The sequence below is a fragment of the Antedon mediterranea genome, chromosome 2 (genome assembly GCF_964355755.1).
Source record: "Antedon mediterranea chromosome 2, ecAntMedi1.1, whole genome shotgun sequence".
Lineage (NCBI taxonomy): Eukaryota > Metazoa > Echinodermata > Crinoidea > Comatulida > Antedonidae > Antedon > Antedon mediterranea.
Window position 1 is genome coordinate 3,411,662 of NC_092671.1, and position 27,554 is coordinate 3,439,215.

Genomic DNA, 27,554 nt, shown 5'->3' on the forward strand with positions numbered 1-27,554 from the left:
AGTATAGACGAAGAATCTCAGTGATCGGACAAGAACAAGATGGGACAAAGTGTTGCAAAGGTCCAGCTTGAAGATGGACTGAGAAAATACAGAGCGGGAAACTACGAAGGCGCGATAGGTAAATGGAAAAGTGTGTTATCAAAAGTACGTAGCAGCAATGGGCAATTCACGGTCCTCGGTTACCTTGTGTGCGCGTATTTTGAAAATGGAAATTACCGGGAAATGTTGAAATGTGCTATTCGACAATTCGACATTGCTGATAAACAAGACATTACCGAAATGAAGGCAGAGGCTTACTTAAACTTAGCCCGAAGCAACGAATGTCTTTGCGAATATTATAAGGCGATTTCGTACGCTAGGCACAGTTTAGCCATAATTGTATCTCAGAAAGAAGAGAAATTATTTATAAAGTCGCAGACCCATCTATGTCTTGCCGCTTCTTACCTAGGATTTGGCGACTTTCAGTCATCGATTAGCAACGCTACTCTAGCTTTAGAACTTGCACGGACTTCTCAGGAAAAAACATTAGAATGTAACGTTTTTAGTGTGTATGGAGATATTTTTGCTAGCCTGAAAGATTACGAACAATCGTTAGGGTATTACATCCAGGCTCATGAGTTAGTCAGACGATATGGACAGAAATGGAGCCCCAAGATTCAAATGTGGACGTTGTTGGACTTGGCCGTGCCGTATAGGAAGCTAAAGCGGTTGAACCAGGCAATGGATGCTTGTGAGGTATGGTATGACTGGTATATACACTCTGGTATGATTAGACGCGTTTGCGTGTGCATCATGCGTGCGTAAAGTGATGATGCGCTACAATGTTAAAGCATAGAGCTATAAAAAGCGCGTACGATTCATCATATGATCATATCATCATATTTCATCAAATGAAATTGATGACATGATCACGGAAATTCTTCTCTGGTGGTATCATAAAGCGCGTTCGCGTATATACCGTGCGTATTTAAAGTGATGATGTGCCGCAGTGTTAACGCGTTTAGCGCGTATGATTCAGCGTGCAATATGTTGGACGCACTGAAATTGATGAGTAGACCAATCGACGCGCGCGTACAAATAACAGTGATCTTACCGGTTATTATATTTCGTAGTGCCTCACACTGTCGGTTATGTGTTTAATTTATGTCTAAGTGTACACAATATTTTAAAATATAAATGTCATCATAAAATTAACTAATGGCCTTCAAAAAATTATCTGTGTGAGTCTTCTAATGAGTTGCGAACGGTGTGAGAATTGATCTGTGTTATGGTGTGCTAGAGGAATGCCTGCCGCCTAAAGGCAAACAGCTAAATAATAATGACATACAGCGTTTGATAAAAGGTCAAATCCAACCACAATTACAAAATATCATATTTTTATATCCATATTTATATTACTAGGTTTACTGTATTTAAATTCCACAAAGCTAGCTATAGCCTACATTCGTTTTACAAAGGCAATGAACACACACGTCGGATTATCCGCTTTACGACAACTCGAACCGTCATACTATAATTGCATCTACTGTTTATAAACAACGTTGGGCACCTACTTATTTAGTACTTCACGTTACTATAAATATTTTATATCAAATTGAGCACTAATGGTAAAGCATACGAGCCATGACAACTAACGATAAATAAAATATGTAATAAACGGCATATACATCAGTTATGTGTTTATTGACGCCATAACGAGCCGGCCGACTGAAAATACATAATAATAATAATTTAGTACTTAGAGGCAAAATATGAGGTGTTCATGAATATAGGAATATCGGGATGTATATTGTAGGGCCTACTTTACAGTAATGCGGTGTAATAATAACTGACGCTGTCCTGATATGGATGGATCGTACAGAGGGGAAGCCCCTATTTAAGCGAAACTTTCCCGTGAAACGAATGAGGCTCAGTATTTTAACACTACGAGTCCGACCATTCAGAGGACACCTATATTAAGGGGACACACTTTGTTGGGTCCCCGAATGTGTTCTCCCCCTTTCTGCTGTGTTTTGATTGCTGTATTTACAACAGTATATTTTGGAATGAAATCAGATGTTTTGTTTAATTTATCGGCATAACGGTATTAATGAATTCAAGTAGTAAGCCGTGATAATCTAATCTTAATGCATACATGATAAACTACAAGAAACTAGTCCCATATATTAATTTGACTGCGTATTGCTTTTTAATTTACGTATCGTATGTTATGAAGGGTTACGTGACAGCTAAGTTTATTTATCCGTCAGTTTGATGACATTTCCTAGCTTTCTCCAATCTTCAAGTAAATATAATATACTGTATATTCGTTTGTAGCATGAATACCTAAAGCGTGGTTCTCACTAGCGACGCAACACAAGGACGTAACGCAACGCAAGTGAATTGACCAATCACAAGCGATGGCTTATTCGCTTGTGATTGCTAACTGTCTATAACTTCGCTTGTCATTGCGTTTACGTCCTTGCGTTACGTTCTAGTGGGAACCAAGCTTTATCGACGCAACGCAACGATACGTCACTGCGTTAAGCTCTGTCTGCACTATCAAAAAAAGTTTGGTGCCAATGTGGTAGTGATATAACATCATCATGTCCATATATGGGCACATCTTTTTTTGTCAAATAAAGTTTGATAGTGTAGAGAGAGCTTTTTACGTTCTGGTACGAACCTTTATATTGGTTTGTTTCAATCTAACCTTACAGAATTCGTGCGTTATTTACAAACCATAACCTACAATTATTTTAAACCACATGTCGATGCATTTATAAGACTCACATAAATATATATTTTGTGCTGGTATTGTTCAAAACCTAATTGAATATTGCCTATAAATAATCTTATAAGAGAAATATTTTAATAATTATTTGTCTGGTTAAATTAATAACATTTTAATGTATACGGTACGCGTAATAAAGATAGGAGGTTGCTTTATTTCGATATATCGATATAAAATAGGCCTATATAACAATCACTGAATTGCCTTTAGTGTTATGTTTATCCAGGCCTCCACACAAATGAACTTGGTTCTCCTTGTGGTTACCTTCTATTTTGTTGATAGCTATTGTAATATTAACTGGTTCACACTTCTCTATCTAGATTATCGGGGTTTTTTTTGCAATAGCGAATTCCATATACGCCGAGTTTATGCGATCGACATATCATATGATCATCATTCTGTTTAAATTTGCGTTTACTATAACGCATACATTTATTTTATTACAATAACTAATGGTATGCCTAGATTTACATTGAATGTAAACGCCATATTCATGATTTTAATACAGTAATGAAATATTATCGTTTTTGTAAATTCCGTATACGCCGAGTTTCTGCGATCAAGATATCATGATAATCTATTCAAATTCGCATTTATTTTATATAATCATATTCATGATTTAATATAGCCATATACATGTTAAATGTGCATTACCAGAGGGCCAGTAAGGTATTAGTAATATTTGGATGGCAGAATAAAACTCTACGCCTGGAGTTAATCTTAGAGGATAATGTGTGCATTTATTATTACATTCTGTAGGAGGATGGATGATTATGATGATGATGATGATGATGAACATAAAGATGATGATGATGATGATGATGATGAAGACAGAGATGATGATGATGAAAACAAAGATGATGATGATGATGATGATGAAGACAAAGATGATAATGATGATGAAAAGACAAAGAAGATGATAATGAAGACAAAGATGGTGATGATGATGATAAAGACAAAGAAGATGATGATGAAGACAAAGATGGTGATGATGATGATAAAGACAAAGAAGATGATGATGAAGACAAAGATGGTGATGATGATGATAAAGACAAAGAAGATGATGATGAAGACAAAGATGGTGATGATGATGATAAAGACAAAGAAGATGATGATGAAGACAAAGATGGTGATGATGATGATAAAGACAAAGAAGATGATGATGAAGAAGACAAAGATGGTGATGATGATGATGAAGACAAAGAAGATGATGATGAAGAAGACAAAGATGGTGATGATGATGATGAAGACAAAGATGATGATGATGAAGACAAAGATGGTGATGATGATGATAAAGACAAAGATGATGATGATGAAGACAAAGATGGTGATGATGATGATAAAGACAAAGAAGATGATGATGAAGACAAAGATGGTGATGATGATGATAAAGACAAAGATGATGATGATGAAGACAAAGATGATGATGATGATGATAAAGACAAAGATGATGATGATGAAGACAACAACGATGATGATAAAGACAAAGAAGATGATGATGAAGACAAAGATGGTGATGATGATGATAAAGACAAAGATGATGATGATGAAGACAAAGATGATGATGATGATGAAGACAACAACGATGATGATAAAGACAAAGATGATGATGATGATGATGATGAAGACAACAACGATGATGATGATGATGATGATGATGAAGACAACAACGATGATGATGATGATGATGATGATGTTTATGATGATAAAGACAAAGATGATGATGATGAAGACAACAACGATGATGATGATGATGATGATGATGTTTATGATGATGAAGACAAAGATGATGATGATGAAGACAAAGGTGATGATAATGATGATAATGATGATAAAAAGACAAAGAAGATGATGATGAAGACCAAGATGATGATGATACTAATGATATGTTTCAATGATAATGATGAAATTGGCAGTTAGTGGACGTCAAAATGAGGTTGGTGACTAGGCCCTTAATGTCAACATACCTTGTACACACCAACATACATTTATCAGTTAGTAACGTGGCTGTAGATCACGATTCCCATTCAAAATGATTACCTATAGATATCTGATACGTTTCCCGTATTGATCCTGCTATACAATGTTTACATTGCCGAACATAAATCAATACAAGAGGAGGTCATAGTTCCTTAATTCTATTTGTTAAAAATGTAGAATATGGGGACACTTTCGGGACCCAACAAAGTGTCCTCTTAATAGGGTTGTCTTTTTAAAAAGGTTTGGCCGTTTATCATTATTATCTTCCTGTACTGTTTAGAACTTCGTTTGAGTATAGTCGCCCTTGTTCCATGCCTTCAGGAGAAAGGGTCCTCTAAGTTTGATTTCAATAGAGGTGTCCATCCCAAAAGAGGAGTTCTACTATATTCAATAATTCTATCTAACGTATACTTCGCCAATGTGGAAATGGCGAGATGATATAGTTTGGTCTGTTGTGGTGCTGGGACAGTTTTTTTAAGGTCCATGCGACAACCGTATCTAAGAACACCTTATTAATATTGTTTTACTCAAATTTATATATTTTCAGGAGGTTTTGAAGATGTCCATTAAACACAACGAACGAATGGTACAATCACGGTGCCTTTGTATTTTAGCCGATATCCACAGAACGAAAGGAGATTTCCAGGTAAAATGTTTACGGCATAATTAATCTTTTAATAGTCCAGGACATTTGACCCGGTGGTGGATATCCTATGCGCATGTCTACAAGGAAAGAGTTAAAACAATCAGCATTATGTAATTAATGAAAACATTTTCCGATTTATTTGTGAGCATGCGCATATGTTTGTTATGCTCTAATGATTAAGTTCGGCGTCGTACATACTATATTTTGTTTATCAAACGAACTTTCTATATTCACTTCACATGGACAGAAAATCAATATAAGAAGTCATTTCTTGTAAACTAATTAATGAGCGCGAGTAAAAGGATCCAGTAGAGTGTCATCAACCTTGTAAAATGTATGGTCATCTTATTCTACCCAATATATAACATTAGTTAATGTTATGTAATTAAATGTTACGAAAATTCTGATTAAAATGGATAGTACATGTATTAAATATGTGTTTATTAATGGTAGGCTTTCTGTTTTAAAATTTACAATTGAATAATACAAAGTAGACCTACTGATGAAGAGCTAGTTTTGCCCGAAACCTCTGAAAATCTTTCTGGCGAGTTTACTTTATCGTTTTGCTTATTTTATTTTGTGTTTCCATTGAGATCCAGCCACTGATACCCACAGCATTGCCCCCTTTTTCAGTTATTTCCCACAACTATATATGTTATTATACAACACAATTTAACTATTGCACAAAGTAGAAGAAATTCGTCAACAATTATGACATCATTAATTGTTCTGACGTATGCATTGCACTATCAATATTTTTATAATAGTATTTCGTATCTTAATTAGGCTTGTTATCCACGGTACGAATCTGCTATTGGGTTCGCTATTGAAGCTAACGATAGACATGCGCAGATTCAGATCATATCTGGTATGGCAAAAGCACTATTGCTGACAAAGAAAACTCGAGAGGTGAGTAGACGAAGATATTCTGTATGGTCTGTCTATATACAATAATATTGACAGTTTAGGGTTGGGGATGCTTTCGGGACCCCAACAAGTGTCCCCTTACTGAGGGTGTGTGAATAGGGCTGGGTTTGCTGTAGTGTATATATTTTCCCTCGTTCCGTTAGGTGTCCTCTTATGTGTGTCCCCTGAATAGGTATTAGGTATTATATACTGTACTGTATAATACAAACGAGGATTTATACTACAACTACAATTTTAATTATATGTACTGTTAAGTATTTCCAAAGTCAACCTATTTCGTTCACAATATATATATATATTGAAAAGGACAATGAACGTGACACTAGTATTTATCTATTCGCAATTCTAGGCTTTTGAAATGTTCCACCGAGTGCTAGACCTATCAAGAGCAACAGGCAACAAGGTATACTTCTAATCCACAATTTATGCATTTTTTAAACGTTTTTTGTATGCTTAAGTTACAAATATTATTAAACATATTTATTATTAAAACAAAAATTAGATGTTTATGCTACGTTGTCATTGGATATTGATGGAGTTGAACCAACGGCTAAACGACCCTACGTCAGCACACGAACATGCAATCGAGTTTGATAAATGTATTGATGATATGGAGCTTCGATGTGCGGTCTGTCAGTTGGTAATGGGGGATAAACCCAATGTACTGAGAGTGCTGGTATGCAGTCATGTTTGCCATTCAGCGTAAGTCTAACAGTATCTAAAGCTTTGTCTACAAAATAAGTGTGATGTGACATTTGTCTTAAATTTACGACGCACACCGTCGGTGAATTAGTGAAATTTTGTTTACAACATTTTGATGAGACGGTTTTTGAGCCTAAAAGCAAATACAACATTTTTGCGTGTCGATATAGAGGGCGCAATCTATAAAATATTTATTTTATAATTTTTTTTTACTAGATGCGTACATAAGGAGGTAATCCGGAACAGCCAGCCGTGTCCAAATTGTCTCCGGCCACATCATAAAAGTACTCAAATATACGTATAATGGCCATTATCGATGCATGCAGTTGGAGAAACAAGAAAAACAAATTGTATTACAGTATCAAAATAAATTTTATTCAGAATATAAAAATAGACTTAAAAATACATCAAACGAAATTATATACAAGTCATGTAATTTATCAAGGTAGCCTAAAATATTGTTATTAAATTATTGCAGCAGACTATTGCGGTTTATATTTCTATACAGCTTGGCTTTCTACGATCCGCTGCTTCGTTGCGGTTTTCTTGGGCAGCAGGACCGATTGAATATTTGGCAACACACCACCCTAGAGAAAAAAAAGAAAAGGTACGCTTGTGAATAATTCACGTCTAGCTTTTCAACGTCAAATTTACAATGTTACGTTCCCACTAGAGACGCAAGAGAGGACACAATTTAACGCCAACCGATTTATCGAGCTTGTCATTGGTCAATTCGCTAGCGTTTACGTTATTCCGTAGTGGGAAACAAGATTTACCTGAGCGATGGTAACGTCGGCTAAAAGCCGACTCAACTCTTCATCGTTACGTATAGCCAGCTGGATATGTCTTGGTACAATACGACTTTTCTTGTTATCACGTGCAGCATTACCAGCCAACTCCAAGATTTCGGCAGACAAGTACTCCAATATGGCAGCCATGTATACAGCAGCACCACTCCCAATACGTTGACTGAATTTACCTAGTGGCGACACAAAAAAAGTAAAAATACACATCTTTCCAAGAGGGGAAATACCGTACACGTTTCCATACCAAGACCATACCATATTCAGAGTAGGCCTACACCATATAAAAAGAACACTTCACGAATGCGTCTCCCGTGAGGTTCTACACTATATGAAGGTAATCAAAATGTACGGTACCTTTCCTGAGATACCTAGCGATTCTTCCAACGGGGAACTGTAGGCCTGCTTTCTGGCTTTTGCTCACATTCTTGACGGCCTTACCAGTTTTTGCACCTTTACTACCTCTTCCAGACATGTTTATAATGGATACGTTGTGTGTTGCAACAAAATATTCAATGACTTACTCAATTGATAGATATTACATGAACTGATACTCTACCAGAAATCACTCGTATATAAATGAATAAAACTAATTTACGTATTCGATATTGCAGGTGTACATTCTTTAATTTATTCCACAATGCATATTTTTTTTCATTGGCTGAGACGATTCTATCTGTGTTCTGATTGGTTGATTACCGCGAACGAACGCAAAAGCGAATGTGACAAATATTTCATCATTTAAAAGAGAAAGGTTCGGCGACGATACATATATTTTGTCGTTATTAAGCCTAATCGAGAGAGACCATTTCAAAGATAGTTTGTACCATACAGTAGTCATGTCGGGACGTGGTAAAGGAGGCAAAGGGCTTGGAAAGGGAGGTGCCAAACGGCATCGTAAAGTACTGCGTGACAATATCCAAGGTATAACCAAGCCAGCTATTCGTCGCTTAGCCCGCAGGGGAGGTGTGAAACGAATCTCTGGACTGATATACGAGGAAACAAGAGGCGTCCTGAAGGTAAGCAATACCGGTAGGCTCCACGAAGCCCAGTTAACATCCGGTGATATAGGGATAATAGGTGGGACTAGATTATTGTATCATTAATAAAACTAAAGCGAAAACTAATCAAATCGTACATTTTGTCTATTACAGGTATTTCTGGAGAACGTTATCCGTGATGCAGTTACGTACACCGAACACGCAAAACGTAAAACAGTCACCGCCATGGATGTGGTATACGCTCTGAAGCGTCAAGGAAGAACGCTATACGGTTTTGGCGGATAGGAGTGTCGTGCTAATAATGAACTGAATAATATATAAATCAATTGTACAGATTCGCTCACAAAATTTCTTTTTGTATTTTACTTACAATAATAAATTAATGATGAAATAGCCCAGTTTAGTTCTTGCTATCTTGTCACGCACGAACTTGGTTCAACAATGTTAACGGAACTGGATAGTTAAATCGTGTATATATTTACTTTCTGTTGTTTTATTTACTTAATTAAATAATAAATTCTCTATAACTTTTTGGTTTTGTTATTTTGATTTTTATGTTTATATACAATGGTTATCAAATTATTTTCCCCGTCGTTTCTCTATTTATGTCGTCATTGTACACAGTACAACGATGTTTTTTTTTTATTCCATGCCACACATATCTAATACGATAGGTTGTGTCAACTGTAGTCCTGTTGCTCAATGGTATAGGCCTAGACTTCAGGTTGCGGAGCTGAAGCCCTCTGGGATCGAACCCAGGCCTTCGCGGATGTAGGAGCTTGATGTTGCTATTCTATATTAAACTTTGGAAAGACTGTGTTTGCACCATTATGTCCATAAATTCCTGAGCTGTGACCGTTGAACTTCCCGTCTGGTCTGCTTCTTGTAACATCTCCTTAATGGCCTTGTCGTTTAACTTAAGTCCGCAGTCATCACAGGCTCTTTTAATGTCGTCGTGTGTAAGAAATCCACGTTTTTCTGAAGAAAAATAATTAATCATTACGATTCTAATAGTATGAAATTGAAATTTTGTTTCATTTATAAAGAAACGCTGTAATAGTACAATGCTTACATAAATGACGATTTACCTTAGAAAATAAAAGCAAAAAATGTATTGTGCCATTCTTTTGAAATGCGGCAATGAAATAATATAACACAACAATTGGATATCGGTAAAGTATAATGTACAGTACTTACCAGTGTCCATTAACTTAAAACCCTGAAAACAAAAGTAAAATATTTCGTTATTGTATTTATTAATTGTATTTATGTTATGTATGCATTGTTATAGATTTTTTGTTGTGCTTAACTTCTCGTGATCATTTAGTTCGTCTGCAGGTATTATACGTATACTATGTGTAATTGACTGCTTATATCTATACTTGTTATATTACTAAACATAGATATTAGCACGAAATAGTTATCTGTAAATACAAGGATAAACGAGAGAGAAAGATTTGTATGAATCGGAGATGAAACTATTGTTACCTGCATTATCTCATCGTATATATCTCTGCTTTCACCTTGGTAATGTACAACTAGCTCCAAAAACTGTTCAAATCCTATACATCTACAATTGTAAAAGAAGGTAGAATGTATAATGAGAACGTTTTATATAAAGATGGTGTACGTTTTCCTCAGACGAAAGTATGCAAATAGGCAGATGTAGGTATTTTACACAATCAATTGTTCTGTATAGATATTTTTTCCTCGTGCATGCAATTTGCAATTTTATGCATGTTGGTCTATTAGATATTGATTATTCGTAGAACCTCTATTAAGAGGATACCCTTACTAGAGGTTGGCTGTTATAGTGTTAGTTCGAGTCACAAGGGGTGTCCGCATAATAAAGGGTTAAACTGCATTAGGGTGATGATTTAAATCGGTACGGTATTATATTACCTCGTTTCTTGAGCTCCCATATCGATCAATGCGTTCTCGATTGTCCTCTTTTTGATTTTGAAACCTAGTACACGCATAGCTCGGTACAGATCGTTTGCTTCGATGAGCCTGAATAGCAAAATAAAATCGTAAATTAAATTTAATATCGTAAGTTTTTTCATCATGTCGTCATCATGTCATCATCATGTCATCATCATGTCATCTTATCATTATTATCATCATCACCCTGGCCTACATAATAATGTCTGTATATTACCTTCGCTCTTTAGTTGTGAATGTGTTAAATACAAATCGTAGATCTCGTATCTCCTGTTCTGTGAGCTGTTCTCGTATCGATTCGGTTATACTGTTCGTTTTTGGTTCCTTTTCCAAGTCCAGAAAAATCTGAGTCGCGTGACGTTTTTCATCAGTCGATGACGTAGAACTTGTTGAGCCAATCTGGGTACTTTGAGGAGAAATGCTGAATGATTTGTCTTCTTCCATCCTGACGAATAAAGAGAATGATAATTGAATTGTGATGATAGATGATAATAGATGACAACAATGATGATATAACGACCGTTGTAGTTCTAATTGACTGGATACAAAAAAATGTTCTTGTTAAATTCCAACTCAGACAGCGTCGTACGACGAGTTGAATCACGACGAGACGAGTCGTCTTGAGATAGCGTCGGTCGTAGTTTTTACGTCGTCGTACGACGCTGTCTGCCAATCTGAGTTGGCCTTTACTCCACACCAACTTTAATTGAATCTAAGAAGATTTCAATGTAATTGACTATCCGGAGAAGTATATGCCGCCAATCACATCGTCGTTGCATTTGCGCTACGATACGTCTGCCTTGTTTGCGTTCTATAATGGAAATTAAGTTTCAGGGTGGGTTAATGGCACCAATGCTGTTAAGATTAAAGGTAGACCTTACAAACGTAAAATAACTTACGTTAAACTTTCTGAAAGCTCTTCAAAGTGAGAATTCTTACCGGAGACTTAATAGGTACTGCTGAATTTCTTGAAAACTCTCCGTAAACGTTCACAAAATGCTAATGCATTAACGACCACTTTTAAAATGTTATTTATATCTTATTCTAGTTGGGTTGCCAAGACTCTGTAACCCAGTAAGGCATGTCTGTGTTTGAATAAACTCCTATGCAAATATCGACTATATGGTGTTGAGAATAACTGTACATTTATTTAGGCCTATACGATGTTTACTTAGTAACAACAGCTAGCTACTTGAGGTGTGAATGAGATGACCCTCTAACACTGTCGATGATAGCTCATCTTCTTTGTCAATGTTAGTTTAAATTTAGATTCTCTGAATTGAAAAAGACTAAAATGAAATCAAGTTAGTATTAGGTATTATTAACATTATACGATCTATAGAGTTTATTCCTGTAATTTAATATTATTTTACAGATTTACAGGCTCTGTAATTAATTGGTCGCACATAACCGATAGAGCATCGAATAACAATTATAGATACCAAATCTGCCGTTACCATAACAACACTAAACACACCAAATGAATTCCTAAACAACAACAAGTAATTTGGATGATATTGCAAATTAATCCGATATACATCGGTATCCAATTTAGTATACAGAAATGATTTGGAATTGTTTTTTGTTTTGCTTTGTTTTTTTTTCTTATATTATTCATCATTTATTTAAAGAGATCTCCAGAGAAAAGAAAACATTACAATACAAGATCAATACAACTCAAGATGCTCCCGGAGGCGATACGTGAAATTATTAAGTTACAAGCTCTGCAATTATTACACATGCGCATATCTAACTAAAAATCATCTTTTACATCGAGCACGTATCGTTAACTTTAACGCTATTTCTCAACATGCAACGCGCAAGCTCCACCAACTTTGTAAACAAATTGATCTGCGAACATATTTCCTACGTTTCCAACGTAGAAGTGTCATCAAATAGAAATTATTGCGTCTGATGGAGATGACATAATACACCACAAAAGGGAAATTCCCTTTCACAACATCACTGTTGAGAGGTTTCCCACTGGCTTTAGAATTTGCATTTCCGTGTTTGTGATTGGACAGTTGTAAGAATGTTATTTATTAAAAGCAGTGAAGCATAACATTTGCTTCATTTATATTAAATGACTAATCAAAAGACAAATAAACAGTGTGTTTTGGTCAGTCCATTCAAAATATAGTTTCATAAATAATATTATTTAGTGTTAAACTGTAGTCTAATCATGTTGCTATTCCATCAGTAGGATTCAATATTTCTATGTTTTATTTCATACGCATCCAACACTGAGTAAAGCTCTGTCTACACTATTTGACAAAAAAAGTGTGATATGCCCAAATATGGTAGTGATATACCAAAATATGGTAGTGATATGACATCATCATTTCTATATATGGGCACACTTTTTTTTTTCCACTAGTTTGATATATATATATATATATATATAAACTAAGTCTCATTTGAGGCTTAGGGAGTGGAGTTGAGTCATGAGTTACAACCCTGGCACTAGGTTAGGATTGAACCTGGGACCTTGGGATTGGAAGGAATGTATGTTAATCACCAAGCTACAGCTCCACTCACTCAAACAAAATGATATATGGGTATTATCTACCCACTAACTTGGCTTCATGAACCAGTTATCGCTACCTTTTGTGGGAGATAACCAACTTAAGCTGCATTCACACTTGTTCTGTTTCACAGAAGGGAAGATTGCACTATTCAATTCTTGGCAATTTTTTAATACAATCAAAAATATTAATAACAATATGCAAAGACAAAATTTTGATTATACAGCATTTTGTTTAATATTATTCACACGCACTAAAATCCCTATAATATGCATAGTACATGTTCATTATAATGCATTTAGCACAAATATCACACTAATCTTAATTTATTGCCAAATGCTATCAACTTTACTATCAAAATGAAAGACCAGAAGAGAAAGCCCAACATACAAGCAAAGTTGTTTCATAAACAGAATGCTGTTATAATATATACTGGTCTATACTATGGGCACGATATTACTATATATGGTAATGATTTGACCAAATATGGTCATATTTCAACTGTAGAATATATCATACAGATCCATATATGGCTATGACTATACCATATAAGATATATATACCAACATTATATAATTATACATTTGGTTTAGAATTACCATATATGGTCATACTTTCATTCTATATTTGGTGTAGTAATGCCTTTAATGGACATTTTTCACATAAAGTCATAATTTCAATATAAAAGACCATTCATCATAGATGACACATTATATATAATAATCATTTATTAAGAATTATTTTAAAGAGTAAAATGAAAAGGTGAATACTGCTAGTAGGTACTAGGACCCCACACTACTGTACTATTAAAATCTTGTAGGGTGTCTAGAAAACTGGGTATGAGATATATCTGAATTTAGAAATTTCTGATTTCTGATAAACTCTGTTATCAGATATTCATCAGTTTTTAAAATTTGAATCTCAGAAACAGTATATCTTTTCTAGATCTAAAAATTTGGATCCCAGATATATCCGAGTCTTCCAAACTCAGATCTCAATTATAAAATATCCAAGTTTTATCTATCTAGAAACTTGTATATGTATTTTTTAGATCTAAAAACTTGAATCGTCGATATAGTTTTATCTAGAAACTTGTATCTCGCATTATATCCAAGCGCTTTAGATCAAAAAATTCAAATTTCAGATATATCTGAGTTTTCTAGAACTTGTATCTCAGATATCTAAGTATTCTAAATCTAGAAACTTTGGATCTCAATTGTAGGTTTATAAATCTACTGCTCGAACTTGGACCTGAGTTTTCTAGACACCCTCCATCTTGTAGCATAATTACTACAAAGATTAAGAAAAGTCAAGCTGCTTAAGAAATAATACTGAACAATGGTGTTAAGCACCATTACGCCTATACAATAATTAAAGCAATAAACGCAACAAGTATATTCAACTATTACAATATTATATTGCCCTGCTGTAATAGTATTTAACATAATTATATTGCGAAGAATTAAGCTGCGATAGAATTAGACAAAGAGAAGGTAATGAACAATATAAAAATAAATAAATAAAATAATTTCAAAAATAATTTGTTAAACTATTTATATGAAATTATATAATATACTATCATAACAGTATGATAATTTGATATTTCAGTTGTATTTATAACAAAAAGAAAATATAAACTGTTTTTGTTTACAAGTAATCCCTAAATGTACAATACCCTATTGTAGTTACTGTAATAATAATTATATAGTAGACCCCTCGTTTGGGACATCACTGTATGCTGTACACTTTCCCATGAAATGGTCAAGTGGCAATATATTATCTTACACACTATTTAGTAGCCAACCCCTAATCTAGACTGTTTTCAGTATAGCACATACTAATAAAAAAGCTGTTAAAATACCCGTTATTTAGTCATAAACAAACAATAATATTACCATTATAAAACCTGCTTTCTCTTTACAACATAGCATTGATGGTGATCATACCTTTACAAAGGTAATAACAATTCACTTCAAAAAACTATTTACATTTATTTAAAACAAATTGTTAAAAAATGTTTATTTACAATTTGTTTTTATTGTAAAATTTACTCAATTGGAACACAACAAGAGGAATAAATCTCAAATTTACTTCAAAACTGCAAACTCCGAAAAACAATTTTTAAAGGTGCCTGTGATAAAATTGAAACAGCCACAATCAATGAAATCAAATATCTGATATTTTTAAATTGTATCTAATTTTGGTCACCATCAAAATAAAGAAAAGAAAAAAAATTAAACCAAAATTAAACATAAATGCATATGATTTTATCAGCATTCAGAACATCAAATGACGAATGAATAAAAACGTAATTCATAATTGAAAACAATAATTTTACAATACATTACGATACAAAATAACATTATGGAACATATTACTTCAACAAATACATTTAACAAATAAATAAAAATAAAGTGTTTTGACAAAAGTAAAATTGCAAATATTTTAACAATTTTATCTTAGCACAAAATAGAAAAAATATCCAAATTTTCATATTATATTACCTGAATTAAAAAAAATAATACAAATATCAACAATTAGATTTGGCAAAATTAGAAAAATAAGCTGTTTTTTTTTGTATAATTGCATTGAAATCACATTTTTTTGATACATAACTTTATATTTGAGTTGTTTTGATTAGTTAAAAATGTTTTTGAGAAAAAATAAAATGAAAAATAATATTCTGTGTAATGAACATGGTTTAAAGTTACTGCTTCACTTTACAGTGCGTCCGCACATGCTTCAATTTACTGTTTGGATCACCTCCACTTTATAGTCTGTTCACATATAACACCCTAGTGTGAAATTAATCAAAATGTACAACAAATGTACATATAATTGCAGTTATGAGAGATTCATAAAAGTATATTATTTTTTTCAAAATCTTGTTTCAAAGTTTGTATACGTTTATCAAATTTTTCAGTTTTCAGTGCAAACTATCTTCAGATCCAAATACAGAGTAAAGCTTAGTAGAAAAAGAACTGCATGCTCCATAATTATGTATGGTTTACTCATTAAGTTTGGTTCACTTACACGGTATGGAAGAACTACATTAATTATACTAAAGTAGAGATAATTCTAATGCATAGTATTACAGTATGGTAACTATGCATCAGAATGTCTATGAATATTCATAAGGTACTACATCAGTACCAACACAAATACAAGAAACAGAAACAAGATTTATATCTACAAAGATAAGGATAACATTTAAATTTTTCTTTAACTATAGTTTTCATAAAATTTCTAATGATTCTAAAACAAAGAAGATTTGGCACATATAGAATGTTTATACACAATAATAAAATAAAATGAATTTCAGTTAGATACCATTTACACGGTAAAAACACTTGTCTATTCTAAGACAAACCATTTTTGTTTTTATATAAATTTCTTGAGAGTTTTGATAACATCAGGGTAGACTCGGTTTGCCGCGTCCAGGCCCCATATGAAGTCCATATGATCATAGTCTGGCAGATTGAGATGTTGCACGATGTTTTGTAGCTTTGGGATGAGATCGGCAACATCTACTGGGTCTGCAAGCCAATCTTGACCACCGGTGTAAAGGGCTATCGGAACATTCATGTTACGCACAGAGTATGAAGGTGGTTTAGGCTACAAAAGACAACGTAAGCAATAAACATCCATGTTATGAAATTGGTCAAGGCAAAAAAAATAATTAATAAAATAATTAATAATATATATTTTTACACTCATCCATGGGACACTCCTATTGAGGGAGCACTTGCTTGTGAAACGAATTCTCGCTCTCTTCCTTCTCAAAAAAACTTTTCACCATATATCTTTATAAATAACACTGTAATGTAGTATCATTTTTTCATTGATGTGATTTTGTGATGTTTTGGGGTTGAGTCAACCATTTTGCACACTGAGTAGGGGTTAGCAGTAGTGTTAAAACATAACTGTGTCTCCCCTTAATAGGGATGCTCCCTATTAAGGGAAGTACTGCACTATGTATTTCAAAATACCTGTTTATATTTCTTAAGATTTTCATCTTTTCCATAATCATACTTCTGGAAGTTTCCATCATGGACCATCTAAAAAAAAATCAGAAATATTTATTCAGCGAGAAAGAAAGGATAACATTTTAGGGTATATCTTATGCCTTCTTGTCAAACTGGATTTACATTTTTATTTATTAAGCTACCTTGAAACATTAAACAAGTCTTCTGCTTGGATTTTATATTTTTATTATTGTACAGTAAATTACTTTTTAAAGTTGTTATATGTACATCATAATAAATAGTGGATATGTAGCTTGGTGGTTATTGTATCATATATTCTTTCTAATCCCAAGGTTCAATTCAAGACCAATATATTTGAATAAATTGTTAATCATACATTGTAGTCAATGCATCCATATATAGGGATATATAGGGATTGTTGCATGGACACTCATAAACACAATACTTAGAATTAATTGTTATTTAAATAATATTAATAACAATGTCAGGAGTAATACTAGTTAGATAAAAATTAATTAATTCAATACCAACCATTATATGATTCTATTAAGACTACCACCAGTCAAATTATAATTACATCATTAATAATCAAAACAAAATTAGCTAAAGTTCGAATGATTTTGATTTCTTACTTTGCTGCACAGAAAAAAATATATATACCTGAGCCCAATGGACTACATCCTGGACACTGGTACCAGCGGGACAATGTGTAAAATATACAGGAAGACGAGACTATAAAAAGAATTATTAAAAAAAATAACAAAATAAGTTTAAAATATCACGTATTTCACATAATTAGGAATAATTCATAGCTCAGGCCTAGGGTGCAGTTCTAGGTGGTATGTCTCTATCTAATACCATTTTTTTCACATCTGCAATATGTAACAACTTGTAACAAGTTGTAACCAGGTTTTTCATAGTGTGAATACAACTTTGCTGAAAATCTCTTGAGATTTCACAGAGGACAAGTTGTTACAGAGTGAGCATGTATTGCCTCAAGTGGTATTAACCAATCATATTAATCAAATAGTGTGCAACTATGCTTTCACCGGAGATTTCACAATGGTTTTGTGTGTGAAAAAGTGTAATAAGTTGGGAGATCAAACCTGGTTACAAGTTGTAACAATTTATGCAGATTTGAAAAGGGTATGTGTGTGTAGAAGATTACCAAATTTAAATGGGCTGTAAATTGCACACATTGGAGGCCTTTTAAACTCGATATAATTTATAAACAACTAGAGGGTACTCCGAGAGTACAAACCTCCGCCTACTGTAAAATTCCCCTACATCAAATGCCCCCTGAATATTTTTTTTTTACATTTTTTTTTATTAGTTCTAAGTGTAAATATGTTAACTGCACACTACAAAGTTGTGGATGACAGTGTGGTGTAATGGTTATGTATCCAGCCTCTCACAGTTGAGATCGCTGGTTTAAGTCCCACTGAGGGCTTTTTTTTTAAATTATTTTTTTATTTCTCTTTTTTTTTTGTGGACCTTGATCTTTGACCCTGACCCTTCAAAATTTAATCACAATTATATGATGTGTCATTGATCATTGTGGCTAAGTTTGGTGAGAATCTGATCAAAACTGTGGTCTCTAGGCAGTAAAATAGTTTTTTGTTAGTTGTGACCTTGACCTATGACCTTTCCCCTCAAATTCGAACTCGTCCGGGCTTTTTGGGCATAGATCATTGTGTCCAAATTTGGTTAGAATCGGATAAAAACTGTGGCCTCCAGGCTGTTCACAGACACACACACAAACATACAGGGGTGAAAACATAACCTCCTTGGCGGAGGTAATAAAAGCACAGGGAGCAAGATAAACAGCAACCAGGGATAAAAGACAACAACAGATCCATATTGTACAGTATACAGTAATTATAAAACCATTAAAAAAAAAAAGATTAAAAAACTAAACGTTCCAAGAGTACGGCAATTAAAAAATCCTGCTTACCTTGTTTAAGTTTTTATCATCATAGCCGCATAAGATAAAAATTATATTTTTACAAAATAAGAACGTATCAGGTTGATTACAAAGATCTTCGGCAAGCATGTCTATGAACTCTGTGTTTGGTAGAAATTCTTTGACTCCAAGTATGTCGAAAAGAAACTGAAAGAAAGAAGAATTAATTAAAGCTTCTGATGCCAATTATTGGAGTATCTTAGCCAATGATTTTTCTTATCATTTTAAATTTTTAAGTGAAATTTTGATTTTGGATCTGATGTTCTTTCGACTTGTGAAAATGTTTTATTGTTTTATTATGTACAACGATTTCTTGTTAATTCTGGAAGATTTGATTGATTTTTTTGTTTCTTGAAGAATATTTGTATTTGTTATCTGAGGCGCCTTGAAGCTAAGGTGATTTCACGTTGTGAAGCACGTCTGTGTAAAATATTGAATGAAAAAAAAAAGGTTTAAAACAATATAGATATATTTTTGTTTCTTTATTTTCTGCAAGAATGACATCACTTTTTGTTTACCTGTATTTCTGGTAGGAAGGCAGCAAGATAGCGGATAGGACTTTCCATGTGTGTAACATTCGCTACTGGTGCTAGTGCAATAAAAACGTTTATCTGTAATATAAATAAAAACCAAACAATTAAAAAACAAAGACAAGCTTCTAAAGCTCTGTTTACCCTATCAAACGTTATGTGACACAAAAAATGTAAAGTACCCATGGTGACATGATGATGGCATACCACTACTATATTTAGGCATACCACTACTATATTTAGGCATACCACTACTATATTTAGGCATACCACTACTATATTTAGGCATACCACAACTATATTTAGGCATACCACTATTATATTTAGGCATACCACTACTATATTTAGGCATATCACACTTTTTTTGTCAAACTAGTTTGACAGAGCTTAAGGAAAAAACATAATGCTGTACTACAGTGGAACTCCTACCAAGGGGACACCTTCAAGACCCATCAAGTGTCCTCGTAATAGAGGTGTCTCCTGATTAAGAAGTTGTATTCATTTACCCTTGTTCATTTCAAAGGAAAGTGGACTGTCCCTAATGGAGAGAATCTAATGTATCTGATTTTGTTTAAAAAAAAAACATTAATATCAATATACAAAACATTACCTTTTCAGCAAGTTTTTGGTTATAAGAGAATTCTACGAAGCCCATAATGGTACCCTGTGAATGACCTACATAAGACAGTTTAGGCTGTTTGGTTACATTTAAGACGTAATTCACCATCGCTGGAAGATCAAACTCGGCCATTTCATCAAAACTATAAAAGTGAAAACGATACTAAGATAAATAAAGGCAGTCAGATGCAGATGACATAACGACATAGCACACACAAAAGGGAAATTCCCTTCACAACATCACTGTGGAGATGTTCCCACTAGCTTTAGAATTTGCGTTTCCTTGTTTGTGATTGGACAGTTGTCTTTGTACTCTTGTCAAGGGATGTTATTTATTAAAATCAGTGAAGCATGACATTTGCTTTATTTTTAGTGGAGTATCAACATGACTAATCAAAAGACCGCTAAACAGTGTACATGGTAAGTCAGACAATTCATTGAAAACTATGTCAGACCGAAACACTGTTTAGTATAAAACACATGACTTTTGCGGCAGCTGCTTCTCTAAATTTCACTCTCATAGGCATATCTTCAGATTTACAAGGAAACCATTAATGTTAATTTAACTTATTCTGGAAAATCCACATTTAATAATACATAAAAGAAAACCCATGAATGTTTGAATAATTATTTTAAAGCTACAGTACAAATAAAAGAGCAATGTCTATGAAGAATTGAACGCTGCTGTCTTCCGTCTATTTTCGTCCATTAGGATTTTTTTGAAATCCTGGTGACAATGACAATTGACATGTAAAACTGTAAAACATAGAATTCTGAAATTAAAACCAAAGCACCTGATCAAATAAGTGCTATTTTGTACTGTACCTCCAAGCCCAAAATTCCTTTTGATCCGGTTTTAAATAAGTATGGTTCTTTGAGTACGTATTACCACGTACATTGCCTAACCACACGTCAAACCCGGCATCTGCTAGGATATATCCTAGGCTCTCATTTCGTAGGTTTGTAAGGAAGTTGGTGGAAGAGGCTAGAAGACCGTGCTGCAAAAACACAACTGGCCGTGTTTTATTTGAAGGCTTGTCGTGTCTTCCGTAGGGAATTCTCTGCATTCCCAGAATAAAACCATCAGGTGTGTGTACGTAGTGAGATTCAGCAGGATAGCCTTTACTGGTGATCAATTCAATCTGAAAATATAGAATTAATAATAAATTATTGCATACTAATATAAATGTATTATACGGTCCATATATCTATCCATATATCATATCTAGTGCTAATAGGCCATCCATAACTGCCAAGATAAGAAGGAAGCATCTATCATCAGTTACACAGGCAGATTCTTAGAACAGACAGCCTTTCTTCTTTTATCCATAACTGCCAAAGACAAGAAGGAATATTATCCATACTCTGGCAGACCATAGAACACTCTGCTTTTGGGTACACAAGACACTCAGTACCAATGGCTTAACATCTTATCCAAAAGAAGAGGCAACATGGCATCCTAACATGGTACTGGTACTTGTTAGACTTCACAGTCTAATTTCTTAACCTTCCAACCTCTTTTCGTAAGTTTCCAATTTCTTCCATTGCTATGTAAAACTGTATCATAAACCCCGTACTCCATACTTTTGGGTCAGCCCACCAACTGGCTGATAATACTGTAGAGGGCAACATCCTAACTAGGTCGGGTCAATCGATTTGTCGTTGGTCATTGTCTTGACCTACTAGAAACCATCACATCTGTGATGAGGTGGGGAGCAAAGAATCCTCATGTCCCCAGCATGTACACAATGAATTAACATGACATACTGTACTAATTACTATATACTTGCTTTACAAATTACTCTTGTGAAAATTATTCATTCTGTCTGTCACTAGATTCATGTTTAAATACTGGAGTACTACTGTAATAATTCATTAACAAAAAGTCACAAAAACAATTTACGTCAAATTTGAAAGTGCAACAACTAAAACTAAAAGAATAAACCCACTAATAAACTTTGTCAAGGTTTCAGTTACTTCCCGATTTAAATCTCCTACTTCAATGTTTTTAAATAGGTAAACTAATTCAATTAGAATTCTTGACATACTATACAGTATTAGCATATGACTAACAGGTACTGTACTATTCTGAACTGGTTTAAACCATACAAATAGGAATTGCAGACTAGAAATTTCGTTTTTTATATAGAAAAAAAAATATAGTAGAGTACGGACAGTAGTATTATAAAATGTACAGTACCGTATATTTCGGTGTATAAGTCGCACTTTTGACACGCAAATTTGACCTCTAAATTAAGGGTGCGTCTTATACACCAAACATAAATGCCTCACCACACAGATTGTACATATCGTCACCTCGTTTGCTAGGCCTGAGTAGGCTAAACTAGCTACAGTATACTAACACAACGGCAACCTGCTTCTGCCTAGTTTTCAAGGCATTTTAGATGATGTTATACTAAATATGATGAAAAGATTTGTTCATTATGGAGCTGTTGTAGGCGCTCCGATAAAATTTCATTTGTAAACGTTTACGATTGGAATAGCCTAGGCTAGTACAGTATTTATTTATAGTTATACGCACGATCACCGTACCGCCAGCGCAAGCCCTTCTTGGCGGCCACATGGTGTACGGTATTCGACTAGTATATTCTCCAGGTAATTATAGCATGGACCTAGCGTACACACTTCTCGGAAACATAGATACTAATCGAATACGATTGTCCGTGAAAACGTGCGCCCTCTCGAAATGATCGAGCAAGGCTAGCCCACACGTACGTACGTGTTACACACACGGTCATGCACTCGATGTTGCGGGTGCGAAACTCTTGAATAACAAGTTAGAAAGAACTTGTTGAGGCTGGGCGAGGCCGAGCCTAGGTAAGAAAACACCTAAATAAAGGACGCCGTTGTAGATATAACAAAATATATTATTACAATAATATTGATTACAATTTTAAAAAAAATTGTTTTGATGGAAATATAAGGTGCGTCTTATACATCGACGATATAAAAAATACCGATATTTTACTCTCAGTTAGGGGGTGCGTCTTATACACAGGTGCGACTTATACACCGAAATATACGGTAACTAGCAAAATGAGCACAACAACTAGTAATCAATTTTTTTATAAATTAATTAGTTCTACAAACAGCTGAGGTTACAGAAATTGGCAGATCTTTGCTAGATTAAAATGAAACTATTTTTACAAAAATTAGCTAGTTTGTAAAAAAAAATCAACAAGCAAATTGTTTTACAGTATAGTAAATTTTGAGCCCTGAGAATAAATTTAAAGTCTATGAGTGACTATTACCAAATTGCACAGTCACTGTATATCAACTCATGTGATGACCATGTAGTTTGTTAAAGTGGATGGTACTTTAATTAATAATCAATTACCTTTAAATAAATTAGCTAAATTTAAAAACTGTTAACATCTAAATTTAGAATCAAGTTTAAAAATAACATACAATACATTGATTGGATTATCCATTGAATAATAGGAAAAGATAATCTACAGGATGATCCCTTCCTACAGTCTACAGAAAAAGATAATCCTCCTGTCCAATTATTGGAATGTTCTATGACTGGGGTAAAAGGTGTTACAAAATAAAAATAAACAAACAGTTGTTTAACTATAAATAAAAAATCTTGATATTGAATGAAGCCGAAATTGATTTTTGTCTTTTTCGTGGACTGGAACACTATTTTTTAGTCAGTAGACGGGGATGTTATTAAAATTTTCTAGTTTAAACATAATGAAAATCATTGACATGGCATTGTTGGTTAATTAATTTACCTGTCCAATTGAAGCAGCATAATAATGAATATGGCTTAGAATTACAAAACACGACATTTCAGAAAAAAAAAAACATTTTTCGCAAAAACAATTCCGTTCCGACAAGATAAAGCCTTTTTATTCTTTTGGCTAAAATGTTTCAATGGAAATTTTAAACGGCAAATTTTAAAAGGGTGAATTACAATGTGCTCTAGCATGAACGGCACGAGTAAGCTTGATGATCAATCAAGGCTCGCATTGCTTAATGTCAATTGTCAAATTATTTACGACGTTTACGTTGCACTTACGTTACGTGGACTTGTAGACCTATGAGAACCAATAAACCAAGCTTTAGGAGACAGACTAACAAATTCTCAAAAACTATAGCCCTAGGAGTGCTATTATTATTTAATAATTTAGAATAGACCTTTAGAAAAAAAGATATTTGTGTTGAAATTATACTCCATACATACATATACATAATTCATTAATTGGTGAGTTACACTCACATGACAGACAGGGCATTATTTATAATAGGCTTGGCTATTATAGTACACTGTTGAGGCAATAATACTAGAATTTATAAGAGATCGTCGATTCATTCTAGGATGACTACATTTATCTAACAATTAAAAGGCACACTAGTCCAAGGCCTAAATAAAATACTTACTGCATCCATGTTAACTTCGGGGTCTGGTGGTGTGGGTGCTGCTGCGGCCAAGATGGTCCGATCCAGGGAACTTCGGCCATGAGAAAAATTCAATAAGAAAACTGTTACTAATAAAACATTATAAAATCCTTGAAAACCAGTCATCATAACATTTGACTAATTATTCTAATGTCTTCACAATTAAAAAAAACTATTTTATTAATTGATAGTATCTTTCACGACATCAAAACACAGGCCTACAGAAATAGAAAGGTATTATGGCCACATCGACTGTAGGCCTAAATCATAAAGTAAACAAAGTGTTGTGGTGGCATGATCGTTGTGTGTAGTAGGTTTGACCTCGTCATGTGGGTTTGTATCACGAGATATCGAATCGAAATTTCCATTATTTAGAAGTATTTGAAAAATAAAATATATTTTATATAAAACTTAGTCCACTCATAAATATCAATGAATGAAAATATGTTTTTTATTATAATAACACAATTTTTATAATTGCTTATAAATAAACAGTGTAAATCGTGAAATATTTTTCTACAAATTGATCCACCTAACACCAATCACCCCTCATAACAAAATAGTACGTTACGGAGGCGCGTCTTCGTAGACCAATCATCTGACCCCAACCTAATATTCATAAAATATTAATTATGTCTGTTTATTTGCTAAAAAATAAAATGTAAAGTCTTCCTAAATGCTATTTTCCTTAAAACTATATTATTATTTTGTTATAATGTGTTGTTACTGCAATGAAATCGGCTAAAATTGGAAATTAAGCATAAATTTAAATATATTATAGATTCGTCGCGTGGCCGCAGCCATCTTGATTTCGTCTTCCGACAAAGAACAGCAATTGTGATACCCCCTATAGCAGCTAATGTAATTTTCGGGCATGTTCATTATGCCTTTTTTGTTGCCGATTTTTGTGGCGATTTCCCTCATCGCTGAACTTTGTGTGGGCCGTAGTGAACGTTTGCTTTGACCGATTTCAACGGAACTTTCATCCTAGGGAAGAAGATATATCATATTTACAGTCGTTAGATAATTTGTATGAATGTGCTCATTGGAATATTCAAAATAATACACATATTCTGGACGTGTTTTGATCAGGTTTTATCGTGGACACAATCCGGAGCACAATCAGTGGCTTTTGTCAATGAAATGGGTGCATCATGCACAGAGTTGGTAGAAATTTGAACTAATGCGCCGTTGTATACGTACGTATTAATTTATCAATGACCTACACAGAAGAAGAAGTATAATCAAGAAGTAATGGCCCAATACTTGGATAAGGATCCGTTCACTTACGAACATGAGAAGCGTACGTTCATGAACGACTTGCGGCAGTTCCACATATCGAAGGGGTAAGTCTTATCTTTTCGTTCATCTCAACCTTGTCCCAAATCTTCACTTGAATTTCGCTCCCTATCATTGTTGTTTTGCTTCATGGGTTTCCTCATTGTTTTCTTTTGTTCCACCAGGACACCGTTGAATCGTCTTCCATGCATTGGGGGTAAAGAATTGGACCTGTATTTGCTGTATAACAAAGTCGTATCTTTGGGAGGATTTACAAAGGTTTGTTGTTTCATTGGAAGGTTATTTATAATATCATGAACAAGTTCTTAATCTTAATCATTGTCTGGGTTGTGGTCAGGTTGTAAACAAAACACAGTACATTACACTTTATCATTTATGCATGCACATTGTTTTTGTATCTCATTCATGTTATATTTTGGGCTGCAGCGGAGAGGGCTATATAGATTGTTCGATCCAAAATTGGGTGTATGTATACTCTCCAGACAAACATCTGCCTGCCTTTGTTTTAATTTTTTTACCATCTGTACATTATATTTTATAATTATTATCACAAATGTTAGCGCAGAGTAAAATTCCGATTTATAATGTACAGTAGTTCCATTTTTTATTAATGTTAAATTGTCAGTTTACATGCAAAGTGTTGATGTAGATGGAATTGTTTACGCACATTAATTACACACCTTTTTTTACAGGTGATGACCCTAAAGATCCCATTTTGATTTATAACTGTAAATGTTGGTCATTAATTGAGGTTAATACATACATTTATTCCTGACATAATGAAAGAAAATATAGCATTTTACAGTGTTATAGCAAAAACTGATGATGAATGTGTAGTAGTGCCAACTACTGTATAATTAGTTTGATTCAATTTTCATTTACTAATGCAAGACGTTTCATTCTGTAAGCTTTACAGTACATTTAGTAGGGAGGTTTCGCAACCTTACGAATACGATAACGAAAACGGATACGTCATACATTTGTGAAACTTTTGAGCTGATCCCCATTTCACATTCGTAAAGCGTATTCGTGTTGACGAATATCACCAGTCATACTGTATTCGTAACTACAAAACGAGTATAGTTTTTGATCTATTAATTAGGAATGATTCATGATTATAATATAATTATAGATTTATTGAAAGTAATTTACTAAAGTAATTTACTAAAATGCCAGGTCAATTTAGATAAATAGCAGTTTTTAAAGTCCTCACTCGCTTTGATGTTACGCTAGGCCTAGGCAGCCAAGCACCAAGCAACACGTACCTTCGCTTCGCTCAAATTTACCGCAGTAATATTTTGGACGCGCCTCAATATTTCGTTACCATGCGAAACAGATTTTTTTATGGCTTACGAAAACGAATATGTGTGCGTGACGTATCCGTTTTCGTTATCGTATTCGTAAGATTGCGAAACCTCTCTAGTATCTAAGCCTT

General features: G+C 33.9%; 5 protein-coding genes across 5 annotated transcripts in view; 3 read left to right on the top strand and 2 right to left on the bottom strand.

Annotated features, from left to right (window-relative positions):
• On the top strand, nucleotides 1-7,377 carry LOC140040087 (43 kDa receptor-associated protein of the synapse-like). Its single transcript, XM_072085763.1, has 6 exons — nucleotides 1-735; nucleotides 5,301-5,399; nucleotides 6,186-6,308; nucleotides 6,676-6,729; nucleotides 6,829-7,028; nucleotides 7,245-7,377. Exons 1-6 carry the CDS (start codon nucleotides 40-42, stop codon nucleotides 7,330-7,332), a joined length of 1,260 nt encoding a protein of 419 aa, XP_071941864.1. The 5' UTR covers nucleotides 1-39; the 3' UTR covers nucleotides 7,333-7,377.
• A 1,293-nt stretch (nucleotides 7,378-8,670) lies between these two features.
• LOC140040091 (histone H4) lies at nucleotides 8,671-9,364 on the top strand. Its single transcript, XM_072085766.1, has 2 exons — nucleotides 8,671-8,850; nucleotides 8,986-9,364. Exons 1-2 carry the CDS (start codon nucleotides 8,671-8,673, stop codon nucleotides 9,115-9,117), a joined length of 312 nt encoding a protein of 103 aa, XP_071941867.1. The 3' UTR covers nucleotides 9,118-9,364.
• A 62-nt stretch (nucleotides 9,365-9,426) lies between these two features.
• LOC140040088 (uncharacterized) lies at nucleotides 9,427-11,742 on the bottom strand. The gene is made up of 6 exons (XM_072085764.1): nucleotides 11,673-11,742; nucleotides 10,991-11,218; nucleotides 10,735-10,842; nucleotides 10,321-10,402; nucleotides 10,030-10,051; nucleotides 9,427-9,810 (listed from the first exon to the last, which is right to left on the bottom strand). The coding sequence occupies exons 2-6, from the start codon at nucleotides 11,215-11,217 to the stop codon at nucleotides 9,626-9,628; spliced, it is 624 nt and encodes a 207-aa protein (XP_071941865.1). The 5' UTR covers nucleotide 11,218; nucleotides 11,673-11,742; the 3' UTR covers nucleotides 9,427-9,625.
• Nucleotides 11,743-13,191: 1,449 nt separating this feature from the next.
• Nucleotides 13,192-25,096, bottom strand: LOC140040092 (gastric triacylglycerol lipase-like). Its single transcript, XM_072085767.1, has 8 exons — nucleotides 24,803-25,096; nucleotides 21,221-21,537; nucleotides 20,388-20,538; nucleotides 19,766-19,858; nucleotides 19,239-19,394; nucleotides 17,945-18,016; nucleotides 17,288-17,356; nucleotides 13,192-16,913 (listed from the first exon to the last, which is right to left on the bottom strand). Exons 1-8 carry the CDS (start codon nucleotides 24,947-24,949, stop codon nucleotides 16,680-16,682), a joined length of 1,239 nt encoding a protein of 412 aa, XP_071941868.1. The 5' UTR covers nucleotides 24,950-25,096; the 3' UTR covers nucleotides 13,192-16,679.
• Nucleotides 25,097-25,701: 605 nt separating this feature from the next.
• Nucleotides 25,702-27,554, top strand: part of LOC140040093 (uncharacterized) — a 40,324-nt gene continuing 38,471 nt past the window's right edge. Inside the window, exons 1-2 of the mRNA XM_072085769.1 lie at nucleotides 25,702-26,166; nucleotides 26,284-26,377. Of these exons, the coding sequence (XP_071941870.1) occupies nucleotides 26,075-26,166; nucleotides 26,284-26,377 (186 nt within the window). The 5' untranslated portion in view covers nucleotides 25,702-26,074. The remainder of the gene's footprint in view (nucleotides 26,167-26,283; nucleotides 26,378-27,554) is intronic.